The 20,279-nt window shown below is 42.9% G+C and overlaps 4 protein-coding genes across 10 annotated transcripts in view; 1 reads left to right on the top strand and 3 right to left on the bottom strand.

Moving 5' to 3' along the window:
- Positions 1–2,040, bottom strand: part of LOC115127161 (trafficking protein particle complex subunit 3) — a 29,073-nt gene extending 27,033 nt beyond the window's left edge. Inside the window, exon 1 of the transcript XR_010463844.1 lies at positions 1,944–2,040. The gene's annotated coding sequence lies outside the window, so the exon portion shown is untranslated. The remainder of the gene's footprint in view (positions 1–1,943) is intronic.
- On the top strand, positions 310–7,764 carry LOC115128652 (geminin-like). 3 transcript variants are annotated; one of them, XM_029658710.2, is made up of 7 exons: positions 310–416; positions 940–1,001; positions 2,847–2,948; positions 6,304–6,460; positions 6,672–6,754; positions 7,029–7,139; positions 7,249–7,764. In XM_029658710.2, exons 2-7 carry the CDS (start codon positions 951–953, stop codon positions 7,432–7,434), a joined length of 690 nt encoding a protein of 229 aa, XP_029514570.1. In that variant the 5' UTR covers positions 310–416; positions 940–950; the 3' UTR covers positions 7,435–7,764. The 3 variants fall into 3 exon arrangements, with proteins under 3 accessions (XP_029514570.1, XP_064873988.1, XP_029514571.1); XM_065017916.1 differs by having other exon boundaries at positions 326–416; positions 923–1,001; XM_029658711.2 differs by having other exon boundaries at positions 334–436.
- Positions 7,765–7,861: 97 nt separating this feature from the next.
- On the bottom strand, positions 7,862–12,535 carry LOC135571537 (armadillo-like helical domain-containing protein 2). Its single transcript, XM_065018141.1, has 3 exons — positions 12,337–12,535; positions 8,474–8,655; positions 7,862–8,143 (listed from the first exon to the last, which is right to left on the bottom strand). The coding sequence occupies exons 1-3, from the start codon at positions 12,533–12,535 to the stop codon at positions 7,862–7,864; spliced, it is 663 nt and encodes a 220-aa protein (XP_064874213.1).
- A 3,791-nt stretch (positions 12,536–16,326) lies between these two features.
- The window catches only part of LOC115128651 (rho family-interacting cell polarization regulator 2), an 85,476-nt gene continuing 81,523 nt past the window's right edge, over positions 16,327–20,279 (bottom strand). For all 5 annotated transcript variants that reach the window (XM_029658706.2, XM_029658707.2, XM_029658708.2 and 2 more), the window contains exons 20-23: positions 19,923–20,125; positions 19,691–19,774; positions 18,949–19,039; positions 16,327–18,840 (exon numbers count right to left, since the gene is read on the bottom strand). In XM_029658706.2, the coding sequence (XP_029514566.1) occupies positions 18,740–18,840; positions 18,949–19,039; positions 19,691–19,774; positions 19,923–20,125 (479 nt within the window). In that variant the 3' untranslated portion in view covers positions 16,327–18,739. The remainder of the gene's footprint in view (positions 18,841–18,948; positions 19,040–19,690; positions 19,775–19,922; positions 20,126–20,279) is intronic.

The following is a 20,279-nucleotide window of genomic DNA, read 5'->3' as shown; positions in this document are numbered from 1 at the left end:
CACTCATCTTTTACTTGCTTTCTCTATGGACTCAATTTTCCTCTTCCGGAGGCCCTGATCTGTGTCATATCGCTGTCTACCTTTAAAACGTACAAAATAAAATGTAAACAAATATCACTTAATTATTTTCACTTTTAGAAACGCATGTTTGATAATTAACTAAGATATATTGATTGTTGATAACTGTGCATACTTTCTAGCATTTTACCTTCATAATTAATTTAGTTTACTGGACAGAACGAGAACGGATGACAACTCTTATTTTGAAAGAGTGACAAAAATCCAGAAGCAGCATCACGTCACGTGATTAAGAGGACATTTAAGCTCCTGGCGCGAGTTGGCGAGAAAGGAAAGTGACTTCCGAGAAATAAAGAAGTAAACCAATCTGATCCCACTCCCGGGAAGCTGCCAAAACTGTGAGTTACGTTATTATATGGTAATATTAAATGTTGAATTTCTCTCCGGTCAAATACGCTCAAGTCAATAAGTGTATAACACGAATGATAGCGCCTTTTTTGTGACAAAATGAATGTTAGCCAGTACTGTGTTAGCTCATGCCAGCTAGTTACTTGTTTACTCCGGTTTGGTTTATGATTTTGATCCTTTCTATTTTACTAACTAGCTCATTTGGTCCGCGTTAGTATCTTTGGAGCAAGACATTGATAATGTTAACTATGTAGACAGTTATTACTTAACCTGGCCGCATACCAAAGATCCTGGTAACTTTCTGCTTTTGTCTGTGGCTGTAAATTGCCAGCCATTTTTTGGCGGTTTTTTCCTCCGGCGAGATGGGAAGTATGTTAGACAGTGACTAGAGAACGCTATTCCAGAATCACACGTTCTTGGCTACATTTAACGATTTAATTTATCATTCTTAAGTAACTTTTTTTTCGAGTTGTAAATTACCTTTTAGGATTTACAGTGTCCCTTTCTCACCAGGTCTTGTCAAAATGTCCATTAGGAAAATTAAACCTGGGAATAAAGCCTCTGCGAACATAAAGGTAAGCAAATAATATATTCCAATCCCCAGTCTAGTGCTAAAATATCGATGTGTTTTGTAGCAGACTACTGTGGTGTCAAGTTAATTTACGAAGTATTATGTGCAACGAGGCGAACCATTACAAATCAGCAAGTTAACTGAAGTGGTTTTAACCCACAGATCCTTCATGCACATCCAGAATTGGAACTCACCGTTTTGAAATTCATGACTCTACCTCTTGCCTGTTACTATTGTTAGGGTTAATGTTTGCATAGTCACTAACTTGTAGTTTCCCATAATTCGTTTTTAAGACTAGTTCCCTCAGTAATTTATTGGTTAATGTCAGCGGGTAAGATGATGACCTGGGGCAAATTGCAGCCTGTGGGAATTGGAAGGCAATTGGCTCATGCATGCAGTTGTGCTAGGCTCGGGGTAAGCCTGCCCTGCTCCCACACCTGCCTGTGCAATCTGGTCAGTTACCAGCAAAGGTGGGACCAAGTCATTGTTTTGTAAGTCTCGCGTCTTAGCACTCAATTCCCAAGTCAAGACAGGAAAGTCCTGAACTAGTCATGTGCTCTTCACAAAATGAGTATTAGTTAGTATATTACATTTACGCTAATCATGAATGCTTTTAAATATTTATTACTTTCCAAATAAACTTTATAATTCCATGGAAATGCATGGGTAGCCATGAGATCCCCCCCACACACAATCGCCCAACCTTAACACGCATACACACCCTCTGTGTGGTTACCGTAGGCTAACGTATGTCAATGGTTTTAGGAACAGCAGTAACATCAGGCAGGATTTAGGCTGCCAGTTGTGAACATTGCACCCAAGATTGAGTTGCGTTTCCACATTGACTGAGTGTGGATACTCATTGATTTAACGTTACGTTAGCCTACATGCTACACTAGCATAGATTTAAATGATATAGCTGTTGGCTATATTAGCCACGACTTACCGTTCTTTTGTGCATCTTCAAATGTCTAACAACGCTGGAAGTTTTGCGCCTCCGTCTAGCGTAGTCTTTATACCCCAAAAATAATCATTTTGGGTATCATCTTTCCAAGGGCTCCATCTGAATTCACCCGCCGACATTCCTCTACACTGCCACACGCAACTTTTTCTCAGCTGGCACAATTTGATTGGCTGCTGTCCGATTCAAACTGTAATCTGTTAGAGTTGATGCGCTGCACACTTTATTTATATATTATTATTTTTTTAAATAGCATTTTTTATATCTGTGCTTGGAGGGTGTCGGGTCAAGTCAAAAGGCTCAGGTCCAAGTTAAGTCACAAGTCATTGGTGTCAAAGTTGAGTTTACAAGTCATCATAATTGTGACTTGAGTCCAAGTCATGTGACTCATGTCCACACCTCTGGTTACCAGATCTGGGTTCAAATACTATTGGAAATTTGCTTTAGCCTGCCTGGAGTGCCAGGGAGACTGGGGGATTGGATTGTTTAGGATCTTCTATTGGTTCCATTGCAACAAAGTTCAAACACAGCGTGTGATTTAAAAATACAGAATGTTATTTGAACCCAGGTCTGCCTTCACGTGAGACGAAGGGCTGTTCAGACACTTCACTTATTTGCTATCCCAAAAGTGACAGTGTAACCAGAGTAGGGTTTGTTGAATGGCACTATATCCAGGTAAATGCTGAATGTGCTCACTGTTGAGGTCAGGGCGGGGGTTGTTTGTTTCCCACCAATGTTGTACCTTAATGGTTTTTCATGGAGAGGGGTGTAACACTTCTGACTGGTTTTGTATAGAATCACATGAGCACAGGCTTTTTGTAACAATTCAACAATTATCCAACTACTGGATTAAACTTTAAATGTGTTCGTCTTCATGTTTTATTCCAGAGCTTTTTTGGTGGGTCCATTCAAGACATGGGACCTACAAGGAAAACTCTGCAAGTCCTCCAGCAAGCTGCAGTCAATAAGAACCTTGGCAGAGGAATGCTGGTATGTCCTGGGGACTGTCGTACAAATCGGTGTTGGGGGGGAGCAGGCAGTGTTAATGTTGCATCTTCTACCAATGTCTTTGTTTGCGTAATTTCCAGTCCCCTTTGATTTATACATTTCCCTCTAACCCCGCCAACTTCTTACCACTTCTACCGTTCTATCGAGCCAGCTATGCTTTATAACAGTTTCATTTAATTTTGTCTTCATATCTCAATTATTGTCATGTGGGTAATCGCAATTCTATCTAAATGATACAAACCTAAAGTTAACTTCTATGTAAAAATAGCCCACATTGCAGTTAGAAAATATCCCGATTTAAAAAAAAATTTTTAAAAATCCTATAAATCACATTGGCTACTCATGGCCTGTCAGCAATGAACTTGAAAGGTCATATTAATTTGGGGACTTGCCTGCAATGTGCTAGTGAACTTGCAACGTTGTGTAAAATATTCTAGGCCCTCCGGTTCCAGTGCCATTGAGCTCGGGACACAGCTGTAGGCTATTTGCACAAGGGATAAGAAGCCGCAATTGACTTGGCTAGGAGCTCACAGGAGCTGAGTATTTCAGTCCAAGTCCAGCATGGATTAGAAGCCTATTTTATGACCCTTTGGGGTTATGGAAAGGCAGCACGCTGGAATTATTTTTCATGTACTGCTGGTCATATTTGTTCAAATCAAAGTTTATTTGTCACGTGCGCCGAATACAACAGGTGTAGTAGACCTTAGAGTGAAATGCTGAATACAACAGGTGTAGTAGACCTTAGAGTGAAATGCCGAATACAACAGGTGTAGTAGACCTTAGAGTGAAATGCTTACTTACAGGCTCTCACCAATGGTGTGGAAAAAAGTGTGTGTGGGTAAGGAAATAAAACAACAGTAAAAAGACATTTGAAAAATAGTGGCAAAGCTATATACAGACACCTGTTAGTCAGGCTTATTGAGGTAGTATGTACATGTAGGTATCGTTAAAGTGACTATGCATATATGATGAACAGCGAGTAGCAAAAGCGTAAAAAGAGGGGTTGGCGGGTGGTGGGACACAATGCAGATAGCCCGGTTAGCCAATGTGCGGGAGCACTGGTTGGTCAGGCCAATTAGGTAGTATGTACATGAATGTATAGTTGGTGACTATGCATATAAGATAAACAGAGTAGCAGCAGCGTAAAAGAGGGGTTGGGAGGGGGCACACAATGCAAATAGTCCGGGTAACCATTTGGTTACCTGTTCAGGAGTCTTATGGCTTGGGGGTAAAAACTGTTGAGGCCTTTCTGTCCTAGACTTGGCACTCCGGTACTGCTTGCCATGCGGTAGAAGAGAGAACAGTCTGTGGCTGAGGTCTTTGACACTTTTTCAGGCCTTCCTCTGACACTGCCAGGTGTAGAGGTCCTGGATGGCAGGCAGCTTAGCCCCAGTGGTGTACTGGGCCGTACACACTACCCTCTGAAGTGCCTTGCGGTTGGAGCCCGAGCAATTGCCGTACCAGGCAGTGATGGAACCAGTCAGGATGCTGTTGCAGCTGTAGAACCTTTTGAGGATCACAGGACCCATGCCAAATCCTTTTAGTTTCCTGAGGGGGAATAGGCTTAGACGTGCCCTCTTCGACTGTCTTGGTGTGTTTGGACCATTCTAGTTTGTTGTTAATGTGGACACCAAGGAATTTGACGCTCTCAACCTGCTCCACTACAGCCCCGTTGATGGGAATGGGGACGTGCTCGGTGCTCCTTTTCCTGTAGTCCACAATCATCTCCTTAGTCTTGGTTACGTTGAGGGATAGGTTGTTATTCTGGAACCACCCGGCCAGGTCTCTGACCTCCCTATAGGCTCTCGTCGTTGATGGTGATCAGGCCTACCACTGTTGTCGTCTGCAAACTTAATGATGGTGTTGGAGTCATGCCTGGCCATGCAGTTGTGGATGAACAGGGAGTACAGGAGGGGACTGAGCACACACCCCTGAGTTCAGTGTTGAGGCTCAGCATGGCAGATGTGTTGCTACCTACCCTGACCACCTGAGGGCAGCCCATCAGGATGTCCAGAATCCAGTTGCAGAGGGAGGTGTTTAGTCCCAGGATCCTTAGCTTGGTGATGAGCTTTGAGGGTACAATGGCGTTGAACGCTGAGCTGTGGTCAATGAACAGCTTTCTCACATAGGTGTTCCTTTTGTCCAGGTGGGAAAGGGCAGTGTGGAGTGCAATAGAGATTGCATCATCTGTGGATCTGTTTGTGCGGTATACAAATTGGAGTGAGTCTAGGGTTTCTGGGATAATGGTGTTGATGTGAACCATTACCAGCCTTTCAAAGCACTTCATGGCTACGGACATGAGTGCTACAGGTCTGTAGTCATTTAGGCGGTTTGCCTTTGTGTTCTTGGGCACAGGGACTATGGTGGTCTGCTTGAAACATTTTGGTATTTGACTCAATCAGGGACATGTTGAAAATGTCAGTGAAGACACCTGCCAGTTGGTCAGCACATGCCCAGAGCTCACGTCCTGGTAATCCGTCTGGCCCCGCAGCCTTGTGTGTGTTGACCTGTTTAAAGGTCTTACTCACGTCGGCTACGGAGAGCGTGATCACACAGTTGTCCGGAACAGCTGATACTCTCATGCATGCCATAGTGTTGCTTGCCTCGAAGCGAGCATAGAACTGGGGGGGGCAATTCTGGAGTGAAGTGCATCTGGTCGCATGGTCAATCCAACTTCCTCATTGGCCATGCAGCATTTACAGTGATATTGCTGGAGAAGAAGTTGGGACATTCATACTACTTTGCAGAGCGGTTGTCAAGGAAATGAGTTTGTTTATATAGGATGTACCACCCCACCTACTGTTTACCAGTCATGTCAATGTGGCACTAGACAGAGCCTTCCGCATTATTACATTTTTGGCAATGTGTTACAGAGCTTCATATTTTTGGGGGCTCTGCATTTGTCACACCCTCTATATGGAGTCTCTGACCACATTTTCAAATCAAGCATAAATTCGCTTTTAGTCCAGGCCTCTGCAATGGATTAGTTCACTGAGATATGTGCACCTGGTCGACCAACAGACCAAACAATCGGCCAGTCGCCTAATTGGGCTCAGCCCTAAAAACAACTGTCTCCAGCAACATCTGCAGTGCTGGGATGACTGTGTCCCCCATATACATTACTTTCTATTGGTTGCTGGAATTTGGTAGAATTTAAATTGAAAGACTTCATTTTGGAGTAGGCGTCGTGTCAGTTCATTAATCTCATGTGCCACGGAATCGACATTGCACGTTTCTTCCCAACTGTTTTGCAACCTGTGGCACAGCTGTCATTTTAATTGGTAAATAGTCTACCAACAACTGACGTGCTGATCAAGTAATTCTTAGCTTTTGTTAGACAGGAAAGGTGGTTCCCAAAAGAAAACAGTGGAACGCGGAACAAGGGAAGGGCTCAAAGAGGATGAAGGCTGAAGTTGCTGTCAAATCTATAAACACAGAAAATGATGAACTACCTGATGGCGTTACCAAGGAGGCCTATGAACTAATGGTCAAAGGTATGTTTGTATTCAAAGAATTGTAAGCATGAACTGTTTTATGGCTGACCATGATCCTAATCCCATTTATCACATCCATGTTTCACGACTGGACTGGGTTTATTTGGTCTAAATGTACAATGTCGTACTTTTAATCCCATAGAATGAAATCTATATTCTCATTAATCTCTAATGGTTGTTCAATTGAAATGGCCTACCCCCTCTGTTTCAGAAACCCCTCCCTCTTCTTACTGGAAGGAGGTAGCTGAGGAGAGACGAAAAGCGCTCTACAGCGTTCTCCAGGAGAATGAGAAAGTGAGTTAATCACTGATGTAAACCGACTAATGTGTAGCCATCAACTTGTCCCTTTCCCACGGTGAATTTTGTCAAAATCTATCTCTGTCACAGTGGGTGTTAGTCTGTTTGAGAGATGTCTGTTTTTCACATTCTTGTGGCATTTTGATCCCAGGTTGTTTGGATATAGTGCCATTGACTTATGCTGATAGTTGGCTCTGAAATGACCTTTTTAGCTGATGGTGAAGCCTGAAACTGTCAATTTCTCAAACTGACTTTCACCTTGTTTGATTAGTTGCACAAAGACGTTGATGCCAAGGATGAGCAGATAGCCCAGCTGAAGACTGAGAATGATGAGCTTCAGGAGCTGGCCCAGCACATACAGCACATGGCTGACATGATAGAGGTAACTAGTGGGAAATTGATGCAACATAAAGGGGTTTTTGTCTGTCTTTGCTGGATGCTTTTAAACTTAAGGTCACTTGTGATGTTCAAAGCTCATTCTGTCTCCTCAGAGGTTGACTGGAAAGAGTCCGGAAAGTCTGGATGACTTGAGAGAGATCACCCTTGGTACCGAAGATGAGTTGAAAGCGCTAGATGAATCTGATGACCAATGTACCAGCAGTGATTTCACACCCAGGGCTGATGTCTTGGATGATGTCACAGAACAACAGGAAGATGAACCCTCAGAGGATGATTGAGTGACAGAACTCCAGTGCACTGGTGAAACTCAACTTTGGGAGATGTCTGGACTATGTTATGGACTTGCCATTCTGGCACTGATGCCTGTAGTTGCTTTATATATTTTCTCTGCTTACATCTAAAGATCTTATTTGTAAAGATTTTTACTTTGATAAACCACAACAGCTTAACACCTGATTTATGAAAATGGAAGTTTCCCTTTTATCTTTGCTGTTTAAATCTATTTGTGTTAACCTATGTTTGAGAAATGTTCATTATAGTGCTGTTTTAATGCGCTCTGTACATATGCTTCTGGACTTCTGTGAAATAAACTTTTTTTTTATTACTAATTTGCCTTTTAATTTCTCAAACTTCCAAAAGAATAGTGACATCGGTTGGCCTATGTTTAAACCTGACCTCAAACAAAGGCATCAGAAATGAGTTTGCTTAAGAGCCATCGTTTTGCACTGTAACCTGTCCTGCGCCTAGTGCTGTAACAACCTGTGGTGCCCAGAACCCTAGCATGCAGAGCAGTTCCCTGGCGTAGTTCTTGGGCCAGCCGTACCAGTCCTGTCCCTCCAGAGCCTCTAGAGTCAGCCTCAGGCTCTGTGACCCCACCAAGGTGCGTATAACTGGGATGTTGTTACAACACAGGATGTTGAGCAAGTAGCAGCTCCACATTTTAGCCTTGGTGGATAGAGACAGTGGGCAGGTGGGGTCCATCAGCTCCTGTAGGTGAAGATTGCGTACTAAATTGTCAGACCAATTTTGGCTTGGAATTTTATGCAAAAATTATATTTTATGGCTTCAGTGCCTTGCTCAAGGCCACAATGGCAGGTGACCATCTATAGCCAGAGGTAACTGCTCTCCCTACCTGCTGCTCTAACCTCCAGGCCCTTTAAAATGCCAACTCTACCACAATGCCACTGCATTTAATTGTTCCTCTCTAATCAAGGACTGCTTTAGACCTGGGACACCAGCTGGGTGCAATGAATTATCAGAATAGAACCAGCAGGCTCTGGACCTCCATAGGGTAAGTGTTGAATAACCTTTCTCTACCTGTAGTGTGGAGTAGATGCCTATTGAGTGGGCCTGCTTCTGGTTGGTCAAGTGGACATAACAGACACCAGACAGCCCCTCTAGCACAGTGATCCTCTGGTCATCTGACAGGCTGTGCTGCTTGAGGAAGTCTGCCATGGCTGGCATGTACTCTGCAGCACAGGTTGCTGCTGCATAGCCACCTGGGGAAGTGGTTTAATACTTTTCAGAGGCAAAGTACTTCTTTTGGGGTGTATCTATCTACTTTCAGTAGCTACATATCAAACGTTGACACACGATGGCTTTGCAATTGTGCTCTGATTTCACAAGACAATTAATATAATCTTGGAGTTAATTTGAGCAGTGCAGTGGTACCAAACACATGCATTTAGCTGTTCATGTAATTTATCAATTTAATTGAATTAGCATACAGGGACCAAAACAGTCCATTGTGTAAGTATGCCCCAACCGGTCAAATTAGCCCACAGGAGTTATACATTTACATTTAAGTCATTTAGCAGAGCGACTTACAAATTGGACCTCACCACGACAATTTTGCGCAATTGGATGTCAACATTTAGCAGAAGCTGTTATCCAGAGTGACTTACATGAGCAATTAGGGTTAAAGGGTGTAACTAAACCCCAAATTCAGCCTCTGCCCAACCCATTCTATTTAATAAAATGCTTTCTGGTGAAGTTGTGGGTGGGTGAAATTGCTTATGAATAATTTTGTGTTGGGTACATGTAGTTGAACCTGATCCCAACACTTTCTCACTAAAGCACACTTAGAAGTCCACTGGCATGCTCTAATAAAATAATGTCCACGACGAGCATATCTGTCTGGCCAGTTGGCTCACTGTGGTCACGCGCTGAGTCCCTGACATTGATTTTTCACTTGCAATGTAATTCAAAAATCCCCGATGAGGTGCAAAAATGGTGCTAAACGTAGACTTTCATATTGCAACATTGTGTTGGGAAGGAAAGTACAATCACCTTGAAAATGAAGATTAGGGCCTCAGTTCAATCCAACCCACATAGCAGTATTTACACAGTAGCTCTTTTTCCAATGGTCAAATTAACTCTGGTTTTGGGTACTTTTAGCTCATGTGGGTTTAGAATTCTCAACCATTGAACTATGAGCCACCTGTGGTGACATACTACACTAAAAATCAGTCATAGCACTTTGGTAAAAAATACAATGGGTTGGCATGACCACCATTGTTGTCTTTCTTGTTATAGGGGATGTAGCTACAAATATAAAACATATAATCCCAATAGCCTACGTGGTTTATATTCTTTGTGAAAGCATGAATGAAACTAAGCAAAAAATGTAAATTTGGTCATGCAGAAATTACCTTACTGCCTTTTGAATTTTGTCAGTCTAGTCAAGCAGCCTGAGTCAAGGAAGCATCTTGCACAAACTCAAAAAAAACATCCCTTTTTCAGGACCCTGTCTTTCAAAGATAATTTGCAAAAATCCAAATAACTTCACAATCTTCATTGTAAAGGGTTTTAACACCGTTTCCCATGCCTGTTCAATGAACCATAAACAATTAATGAACATGCAGCTGTGGAACGGTCGTTAAGACACTAACAGCTTACAGACTGTAGGCAATTAATGTTAGTTATGAAAACTTAGGACACTAAAGAGGCTTTTCTATTGACTCTGGAAAAACACCAAAAGAAAGATGCCCAGGGTCACTGCTCATCTGTGTGAATGTGCCTTAGGCATGCTGCAAGGAGGCATGAGGACTGCAGATGTGGCCAGGACAATAAATTGCAATGTCCATACTGTGAGACGCCTAAGACAGCGCTGCAGGGTGGACAGCTGATCGTCCTCGCAGTGGCAGACCACGTGTAACAACACCTGCACAGGATCGGTACATCCGAACATCACACCTGCGGGACAGGTACAGGATGGCAACAACTGCCCGAGTTACACCAGGAATGCACAATCCCTCCATCAGTGCTCAGACTGTCCGCAGTAGGCTGAGAGAGGCTAGACTGAGGGCTTGTAAGGCCTTTTGTAAGGCAGGTCCTCACCAGACATTACCGGCAACAATGTCGCCTATGGGCACAAACCCACAGTCGCTGGACCAGACAGGACTGGCAAAAAGTGCTCTTCTCTGACGAGTCGCGGTTTTGTCTCACTGGGGGTGATGGTCAGATTCACATTTATCATCAAAGGAATGAGTGTTACACCGAGGCCTGTACTCTGGTACGGGATTGATTTGGAGGTGGAGGGTCTGTCATGGTCTGGGGCGGTGTCACAGCATCATTGGACTGAGCTTGTTGTCATTGCAGGCAATCTCAACGCTGTGCTTTACAGGGAAGACATCCTCCCTCATGTGGTACCCTTCCTGCAGTCTCATCCTGGCATGACCCTCTAGCATGACAATGCCACCAGCCATACTGCTCGTTCTGTGGGTGACTTCTGCAAGACAGGAATGTTAGTGTTCTGCCATGGCCAGCGAAGAGCCCGGATCGCAATCCCATTGAGCACATCTGGGACCTGTTGGATCGGAGGGTGAGGACAAGGGCCATTCCCCCAGAAATGTCAGGGATCTTGCAGGTGCCTTGGTGGAAGAGTGGGGTAACATTTCACAGCAAGAACTGGCAAATCTGGGGCAGTCTACGAGGAGGAGATGCACCGTAGTACTTAATACAGCTGGTGGCCACACCAGCTACTGAATGTTACTTTTGATTTTTGACCCCCCCTCCCTTTTGATCAGGGACACAACTTGTTCAGTTTGTCTGTTGTTGAATCTTATGTTCATACAAATATTTGCACATGTTAACTTTGCTGAAAATAAACTAAGTGAACAGTGAGAGGACGTTTCTTTTCTGCAGAGTTAGAGGAAAGCTCATAAAATTGTCAGACGCAAGTCATAGACTGTTTTCTCTGCGACCGCGCGGCACCGGAGCGCCAAGTCTAGGACCAAAAGGTTCCTCAACAGCTTCTACCCCCAAGCCATAAGACTGCTGAACAATTAATACAATCACCACTTGACAATTTACGTTGACCCCCCCCTTTGTACATTGCTGCTACTTGCTGTTTATCTATGCATAGTCACTACCCCCACCTATATGTACAAATTACCTCAACTATCCTGTAACCCCGCACACTGACTTGGTACCGGTGCCCCCTGTATATAACCTTGTTATTCTTATTGTGTTACATTTTATTACTTTTTATTTGAATGTACTTGGTTAATCTTTTCTTGGCCTGGACTGTTGGTTAAGGGCTTGTAAGTAAGCATTTCACAGTAACGTCTGTATTCAGCACATGTGTCAAAGTTTGATTTGACCTTGAGCATAATATAATGGATAATCTCAGGTTAATTGCATCGACAGATTTTTCACCTAGGCGGCTCTGGGATTTGAACCCGCAACATTTCGGTTATTGGCCCAAAGCTCTTAACCTCTAGGCTACCTGCCACCAGAAAACATTCCATAATACTGTTTACACAGAGCTCCCGTAGGATGGTTATCATTTGTGTTAAAACAATAGATTATATAGTCAAGGTGACCTTTGTAGCCTCTGCTACAGTACGAAAAGTGTTGATTAGCTAAATACAGGGTTTCTCCAACTCGATTCCTGCAGAGCTACCATCCTGTAGGTTTTAGCTCCAACCCTAATCTAGCGCACTTGATTCTAATATAATTAGCTAATTGATATGCTGAATCTGGTTAGTTATGACTGAGGTTTCTGTGAACCTACAGGAGTGTAGCTCTCCAGAAACAGAGTTGGAGAGCCCTGAGATACACCTATTCAGTGATTGCAGGTTTCTTCTCTTTATTTCAATCAATATAGTTTACTACTTTACAAAGTGTTGAATAAGGTTTAAGCATTAAGCACACCTGTTTCTTATACTACACTATACCTGTGTATCCCAGTAGGCCAATGTTGTGGACTGCCAGTACTCTATTCTCCAGAGGCAGTTCTGTGTTCTGAATGTCCTGGCCTGCTAGTCTAATCTTCTTATAGTGCAGTTTCTTATTGCCTTCATCAGACCCCTCATCATTGGGAAACAGGTAGTTTTTGATATGGTTGCTGTAAAATAATGCAATTCGCTGAAACATGGTGTCAGTTTTCCTCTGTGTTCAGCTGAATGTGTGTGGATCGGAATGCTTGAGATGGAATACAAAATTCTCTTACCATTGTGATGCATCTACATTCTTTATGCAAGTAGAATCACTTCAGCGATATCCATAGACACGGATAGTTCTTTCTCTGGAAATACCAATCACACAAGCACACAACTTTATCTGCTGGTTTATGTAGGCTGATAATCCCTGTCTGAACACAACTTTTTTCCTCTTGTTAGAAAACTTTGTAAAGTCAGCTAGTTAAGTTTCCCAACTCTAGTCCTCGAGTACCCCGAACTGTACACATTTTCATTATAGCCCTGGACAAACATGCCTGATTCAACTCATCAAGGGATTGATAAATTGAATCAGGCATGCTTGTCTGGGGCTACAACGAAAATGTGTGCTGTTGGGGGTACTCAAGGACTGCAGTTGGGAAACTGAGCTAGAGGATGAGTGTGTACTTTCCCACAGCCGCTTAACCTTCCAGCAGTGACATACTCATCACACTGTCATCTCTCCTCTTTATTTGTCCTTTTAGCCCTGTTTACACCTGGTGGTAACATGCGTCCTGTGTCCTGAGCGTGTCCACATTTTAGACTGGTGTACTCTAGATGATTTTAAAATAACTTGTGTTCGGTGGAGTGCTTGTTATTAACTAAAATAAATCCCAAAACTTTGGCAGACAGAAAATGATGTTAATATGATCGGGATGATATACTAAACCTTGCAGAGAGCATATCCAACTGACAATCTCTTAAACTATTGGAACCAAGACTTAACAATAACTGATGTAGGCACAAGGTGGAAGGAAAGTTGAACCATAATTAATGAAATTACAGTTAACAAATGTATCCAGTATAAACTAATGAGTATAATTTATATATATTTTAAATGTATTTAACTAGGCAAGTCGGGTGTAAACGGGGCTAAAAGGACAAACAAAGAGGAGAGGTGACAGTGTGATGAGTATGTCACTGCTGGAAGGTTTGTTTCCCAACCCCAGTCCTCCAGTACCCACCAGTGGGGTGAGGGGCATTCTTCTTACCAAATCACATGACTTTTGTTTTGGAGGTGTTCAGAACAGGGTTAAGAGCAGAGAATGTTTTGTTGCAGAGCGTTTAACACAACATCCAGGTAGGGGCCAGCTGAGTATAAAACTAATCTTTGTTGATGTAAATTTAGATCCTGGGGCCTAGGAAGAGCTCTGCAGTGTTGATTTATGACATTTGAATGTGCATTAGATGGCAACAAGATCATATTGTATAGCAATTTCATCAGGTAACATGAATACAAAGCCGGCGAGAGGTGGTTGGAATAGGATGGGAGGCCAAAAGTATTTGCAACCAATAGAGAGTCAGAGCACCAAGTGTGGGAACAAACAGCCTGTCCTACAGTTGGGTAAACAAGAAAGTTCATAGTCAACAAAACATACAGAAGTCATGAGGCAAATAACAAAATATCAAAAAGCACAAAACAATAATGACTTGGGGCTGGCCCCAACAGTGTGTGAGTGCTGTAGGCAAGCAGAAGGGGAAGTGTGGTGGGGTACCTGTACAGGACAGGGGGAGTCAGGCCAGGGCAGATGGTGAACAGATCAGCAGATCACAATTCATGCAGCAGGCAATAGGAGTAGGTGTCACACCCTCTTGGGATAAAAATGTTTTATCTCTGGAGGCAGATGTTCTCTGAACAGCTGGTTTCGACTTTTGGCAAGTCGGTTAGGACATCTACTTTGTGCATCACGCAAGTCATTTTTCCAACAATTGTTTACCGACAAATTATTTCACTTATAATTCAGTGTATCACAACTCCAGTTGGTCAGAAGTTTACATACACTAAGTTGACTGTGCCTTTAAACAGCATGGACAATTCCAGAAAATGATGTCATGACTTTAGAAGCTTCTGATAGGCTAATTGACATTTGAGTCAATTGGAGGTGTACTTGTGGATGTATTTCAAGGCCTACCTTCAAAACTCAGTGCCTCCTTGCTTGACATCATGGGAAAATCAAAAGAAATCAGCTAAGACCTCAAATTAATTGTAGACCTCCACATGTCTGGTTCATCCTTGGGAGCAATTTCCAAACGCCTGAAGGTACCACATTCATTTGTACAAACAATAGTACGCAAGTATAAACACTATGGGACCACGCAGCCATCATGCCGCTCAGGAAGGAAACGCGTTCTGTCTCCTAGAGATGAACGTACTTTGGTGCGAAAAGTGCAAATCAATCCCAGAACAACAGCAAAGGACCTTGTGAATATGCTGGAGGAAACATGTATTAAAGTTTCTATGTCCACAGTAAAACGAGTCCAACATCGACATAACCTGAAAGGCTTCTCAGCGAGGAAGAAGCTACTGCTCCAAAACACCATGAAAAAGCCAAACTACAGTTTGCATCTACACATGGGGACAAAGATTATACTTTTTGGAGAAATATCCTCTGGTCTGATGAAACAAAAATGAACTGTTTAGCCATAATGACCATTATGTTTGGAGGAAAAAGGGGGAGGATTTCAAGCCGAAGACACCATCCCAATCTTGAAGAACGGGGGTGGCAGCATCATGTTGTGGGGGTGCTTTGCAGCAGGAGGGACTGGTGCACTTCACAAAATAGATGGTATCATGAGGCAGAAAAATGATGTTGATATATTGAAGCAATATCAAAAGACATCAGGTTAAAGCTTGGTCGCAAATGGGTCTTCCAGATGGACAATGACCCAAAGCATACTTCCAAAGTTGTGTCAAAATGGCTTAAGGAAACAAAGTCAAGGTATTGGAGTGGCCATCACAAAGCCCTGACCTTTGTGATGGCCCCACCCCACAGAACATTTGTGGGCAGAGCTGAAAAAGTGTGTGTGAGCAAGGAGGCCTACAAACCTGATTCAGTTACACCAGCTCTGTCAGGAGGAATGGGCCAAAATTCACCCAACTTATTGTGGGAAGCTTTTAGACGGCTACCCGAAACGTTTGACCCAAATTAAACAATTTAAAGGTAATGCTACCAAACACGAATTGAGTGTATGTAAACTTCTGACCCACTGGGAATGTGATGAAAGAAATTAAAGCTGAAATAAATCATTCTCTCTACTATTATTCTGACATTTCACATTCTTAAAATAAAGTGGTGATCCTAACTGACCTAAAACAGGGAATTTTTACTCTGATTAAATGTCAGGAATTGTGAAAAACTGAGTTTAAATGTATTTGGCTAAGATGTATGTAAACCTCCGACTTCAACTGTATGACAATGTAAACGTACTCTTATTCCTTCTGTCTGCATATTTCAAGACAAGACATATGGGGGTGTTGTGAGATACCCGATGGGCTGGACAATTCTCTTCTCATAACTCATCTTGAAAAAATGTATTTAAAAAAAACTTGAAGTCTATTAATCCCCCATCATTGACACTATTTTAATATTTTAATAGCATGGTCAACTGAGAAAAACAAATTGGTCCGATTTAAGGCCAAGTGTCAAACAATGTAGGCAGTAGAGATGGGAGAGTGAGCATGCTGGGCTGGGCAGATGCTCGGGAGGCAGCAGTCTAAGGCACTGCATCTCAGTGCAAGAGGCATCACTACAGACCCTGGTTCAATTCCAGGCTGTGTCACAACCGGCCGTGATTGGGAGTCCCCTTGGGATTGGCTCCTCTTGATCAGATCACGTAAACCACATGCAAGGTGGCCCTATTTTAAGAAAAGGCATCGGCAAGATTACAACCTGAGAACTTCTGATCCATATCCTATGCATCTCCAATAAATGAACCAATCGGACAACATTTTCATAATTATGCAAAAATAAACTTTATTGCCACTTTCATTGAGCAGGAGAAATACTGTAAACCAATAGGATAAAATAATGTAATGCAGTCTACTGAAGCTATGTGACATGACCTTTCTGTGTGCTTTCTGTTCAATTCCAAGGTTTACCATAATGTAAAGATATAATGCAAATCATGTGTGGTTACATAAAATATGATGAATATTAAACAACGTTGAATTATTTGACCTACGTCTTTAATCTGATGACTTGGATTTGAATTGAAGCAAAATGTCAATTCACAACACTGGTCACGTTTAGTAGAAAGAAAGCAGAGGCCTCGTGGAGAGAAAAAACAACAAGGATGTTGTTAGAATTAGTCCTTGAAGTAACTAGTATCATCTTACTAAAATACTGTAATGTTATTCACATCATGGGAGAAACAGGCATTGTTACTCAAAATATAGACCATGTTCAGCGAACACAAGGCCACTTTGACATAGAAAAACAAAAAGCCATCTTCAATTTGAACAACTCACACTTACAGCTTTAATATACAAAAGAAAAAAATAACATTATCACACATATTACTGCCTTAACTACACCTATTTCATCGCTATGGCTTTTGGAGAGAGTGCAATTAGTTAGAACCCGATGTAATGTCGCAGGATTGGGATGATCATTTAGATAACATTGATTAATATTGTTGTGCTTTTCAGGTGAGTCTGGGTGTAGAGGCCAGGTTGCAGATACGTTCAGAATTTATTCTTACAAAAGATGATCTTCTTAAATTCAGGCTTTACTTTGGTTATGAGTCACTTGCGTAATAAAGTAACATTCTCTAATATCTACTCTCCCATTTGGACCAAAGCTATATGATATTGGCAAATCCTCTCCAAATAATAATCAGCCAGTCATTCTACTTAAAGGAAGAATCCACTTAAACAGCTTTTTGGTATTTGTTTTCATTAGTCTACTATTGATACTCTCCCAAAATATAGTTTTTGAGTGGATTTTCCTTTAAACGCATAAACAAATTCCAAAAGAGCTAAACAAATCCACATTTTGAGTTACATTTTATGTAAGCAAGATCATTCCCTAAATGAATTTGAGGCCAATATTTGAAATGTCAACCAGAAGCAGAAAAACAACAATTTGACTAGTATCTGCATTCTGCCCTCTTCCTCAAAAACGTACATGCAAATGAAAGAATATTAGAATCCAAAATGTGACGTGTAAATAAGAAAATAAATGAGGTCGAGAAACAAACATGTTTTGTTGTCGTGGCAAAGAAGCCACGGACTCAGTAGTATAGTTACAATAGGCATAAGAAGCAATACGGAGCACTATAGCCTCGGCAACATCCCAACTTATACACACCCCTTGGTTCTGATCTGTACCGCTATGGAGCAGTTACGTTCTCATTTCTCACTAACATTACCTAACTAACACATACTCCTAGACTGCATTAGTACCAATAGGATGAAAAGAGCAGTACATGTAGTAATGGGCACATGCATGGAGGCCAACCTGCTTCCAAAACAATAGATTCTGATCAATCTCCTCCAGTGGCTTAAACAACTGATCTCAAATCAGTTCCCAGCAAGCAGACATTCAATCAAACTCTGAATGCAGATCCCAGGCATGTGTGGGTAGAAGAGTTTGTTAAGCAGTCCAAGTATATGATTCTCTCCACGTTGTGCATGTTGATGAAGTGAGGACATTGCTGGCCGGTAAGACACAGTCTTCCTCTTTTTGCATGTTGATGACGTGAGATTGCGAACATTGCTTAACTACCTTCTCCTGAGCAACCTGAATCTGTCTTCTGACTTCTCATCCATGACACACTCTGACAGAAAGTGTTCAAACTGTCTGTAAAATCCCTGAAACTCAACGGTGCATATCAGAAAAACACCAACTCAATCCATTTCGATGCGTCACTCATTATCACACAAAGTTTAATGCTGTGCTATGATATTTACATGCCTGCCACAGTGCAATTCCAAAGTACAAATAGCCGTCGACTAATGTGAACGTCACTTACTTAAACAAATAATTAATAGCAGTTATATAAAGCAATCATAACTGTGATACTGATAATAACAATGTCAAACACAACCGTGATAATAAGATTCATAATAATAGTTATGATAGTAAATAGGCTCTGTCTGTGCAGTGAGAGATTGCTTAATAGTGGTGTTCAGTGGACAGCTAGGATTTAGACCAGTCTGTTGAGAAGGATGAGACATGTGGCCCTTTGATGATGAGTTGGGCTCCTCTGCTTTGATCAGGCCCCTCCCCCTAGCTGTGTCCATTCAAATGTTCAGGCGCAGTGGAGGGAGGCCAGGACAGGTTGTTCTGTTGGGGGGGAGGGGGTTGTCCCCCTCCTGTGGTTATGATGCTCCTAGGTTAAGTTAATTAGACCTGTGCTTTCAGAAGGCGGTGGTGACAGCGGTCCCTCGCCGTGTCCCCAGTTGTACCAGCTCCCTGGGTACCGTGTCCAGCTGCTCATACGCCAGACGCCCCTCCTCTCCTAGGGACCGTCATCGGCAGAAGAAGAAAGAGAAGGAGATGTTAGACCTCAACCATTTGAAAATGGATCAAGGTTCACTAAAAAAGACATTGTTTGTCAACCACTCACCCAAGGTGAGCAGGGTTTCTATGGCAATGTGGTGAAGCTCCTCGTCTGCCGAGTCACACAGCAACACCACCGCTCGAATACTCTCTACCGCCTGACAGAGAGAAGAACAGGTGCACTTCATAACCGGTACGTTGATGAAAGGAGACTAAGCCACTGAAGAAGCTCATAAGGAATGTCACGCTCTTGCAGGGAGACATAATGAATATGAATTACTTGATTAATAAATCAATCTTACTAAGACCAGGAACATACAGACTGGTTAAACTTCACTTTATCTTCCATGGAAATTGAATATTGCGAGGCTTCCCGGGCTGTGCCACCAGAGACTCTGGGTTCGCGCCCAGGCTCTGTCGCAGCCGGCCGCGACCAGGAGGTCCGTGGGGCGACGCACAATTGGCCTAGCGTCTTCCGGGATAGGGAGGGTTTGGCCGGTAGGGATATCCTTGTCCTATATCCTTGATATCCTTGGCCGGGCGCAGTGCACAGTGTTTCCTCCGGCACATTGGTGCGGCTGGCTTCCGGGTTGGATGCGCGCTGTGTTAAGAAGCAGTGCGGCTTGGTTGGGTTGTGTTTCGGAGGACTCATGGCTTTCGACCTTCGTCTCTCCCGAGCCCGTATGGGAGTTGTAGCGATGAGACAAGATAGTAATTTCTAACAATTGGATACCACGAAATTGGGGAGAAAAGAGGGTAAAATTTAAAATTAAATAAATAAATAGAATATTGCAGTCAGATACACTAACCTGTAGACAACTGAGAGCAGCGCAGGCAGACCTTTGCGTTAGAACTCCCCCCTCCGACAAGGACTGTGTGTAGCAGTCCACCGCCTGTAAACACACACAGAAACTCAGTTCCCTCCCATAACACACCTGTCCAGTAATCCTGGCTGATTTAGTGAGTACCTTGACAGACAGTAGGGTTGATCCTTGACACTCCCAGGCTAATAGAAACACCATTTCACACACACACACTGACCTTTGACCTAAAGGGTGTGTGAGAGGCAGCGGAAGTGATGTAGGCAGTTGCGGCCTTGCTGAGCTGGGGGTCTTTGTGGGAGAGGAGGGAGGCCAGGGCCCTGAGAGTCTGCAACTGGGGACACAGGCCGGTGTGTGACACCTCTTCTAATTCCTTTAGACAACGCTCCGAGTCGCCGCCGCTCAGGCCTTCCGCAAACACAGCTGAGGGATGGACGGCCATTCCAGTTTATTACATAATTAACTCACACGGGTACTTATAGCTACAAGCAAGTTTTGTTCAGCGGACCATGTAGCAAGTCAATGTTTGGACCCCTCAGTCTTCATCAGATCAGACCTCTAACTTGGGTTACTGACT

This window comes from Oncorhynchus nerka, linkage group LG4, assembly GCF_034236695.1.
Source record: "Oncorhynchus nerka isolate Pitt River linkage group LG4, Oner_Uvic_2.0, whole genome shotgun sequence".
Lineage (NCBI taxonomy): Eukaryota > Metazoa > Chordata > Actinopteri > Salmoniformes > Salmonidae > Oncorhynchus > Oncorhynchus nerka.
This window is presented reverse-complemented; position numbering and strand designations above follow the sequence as displayed.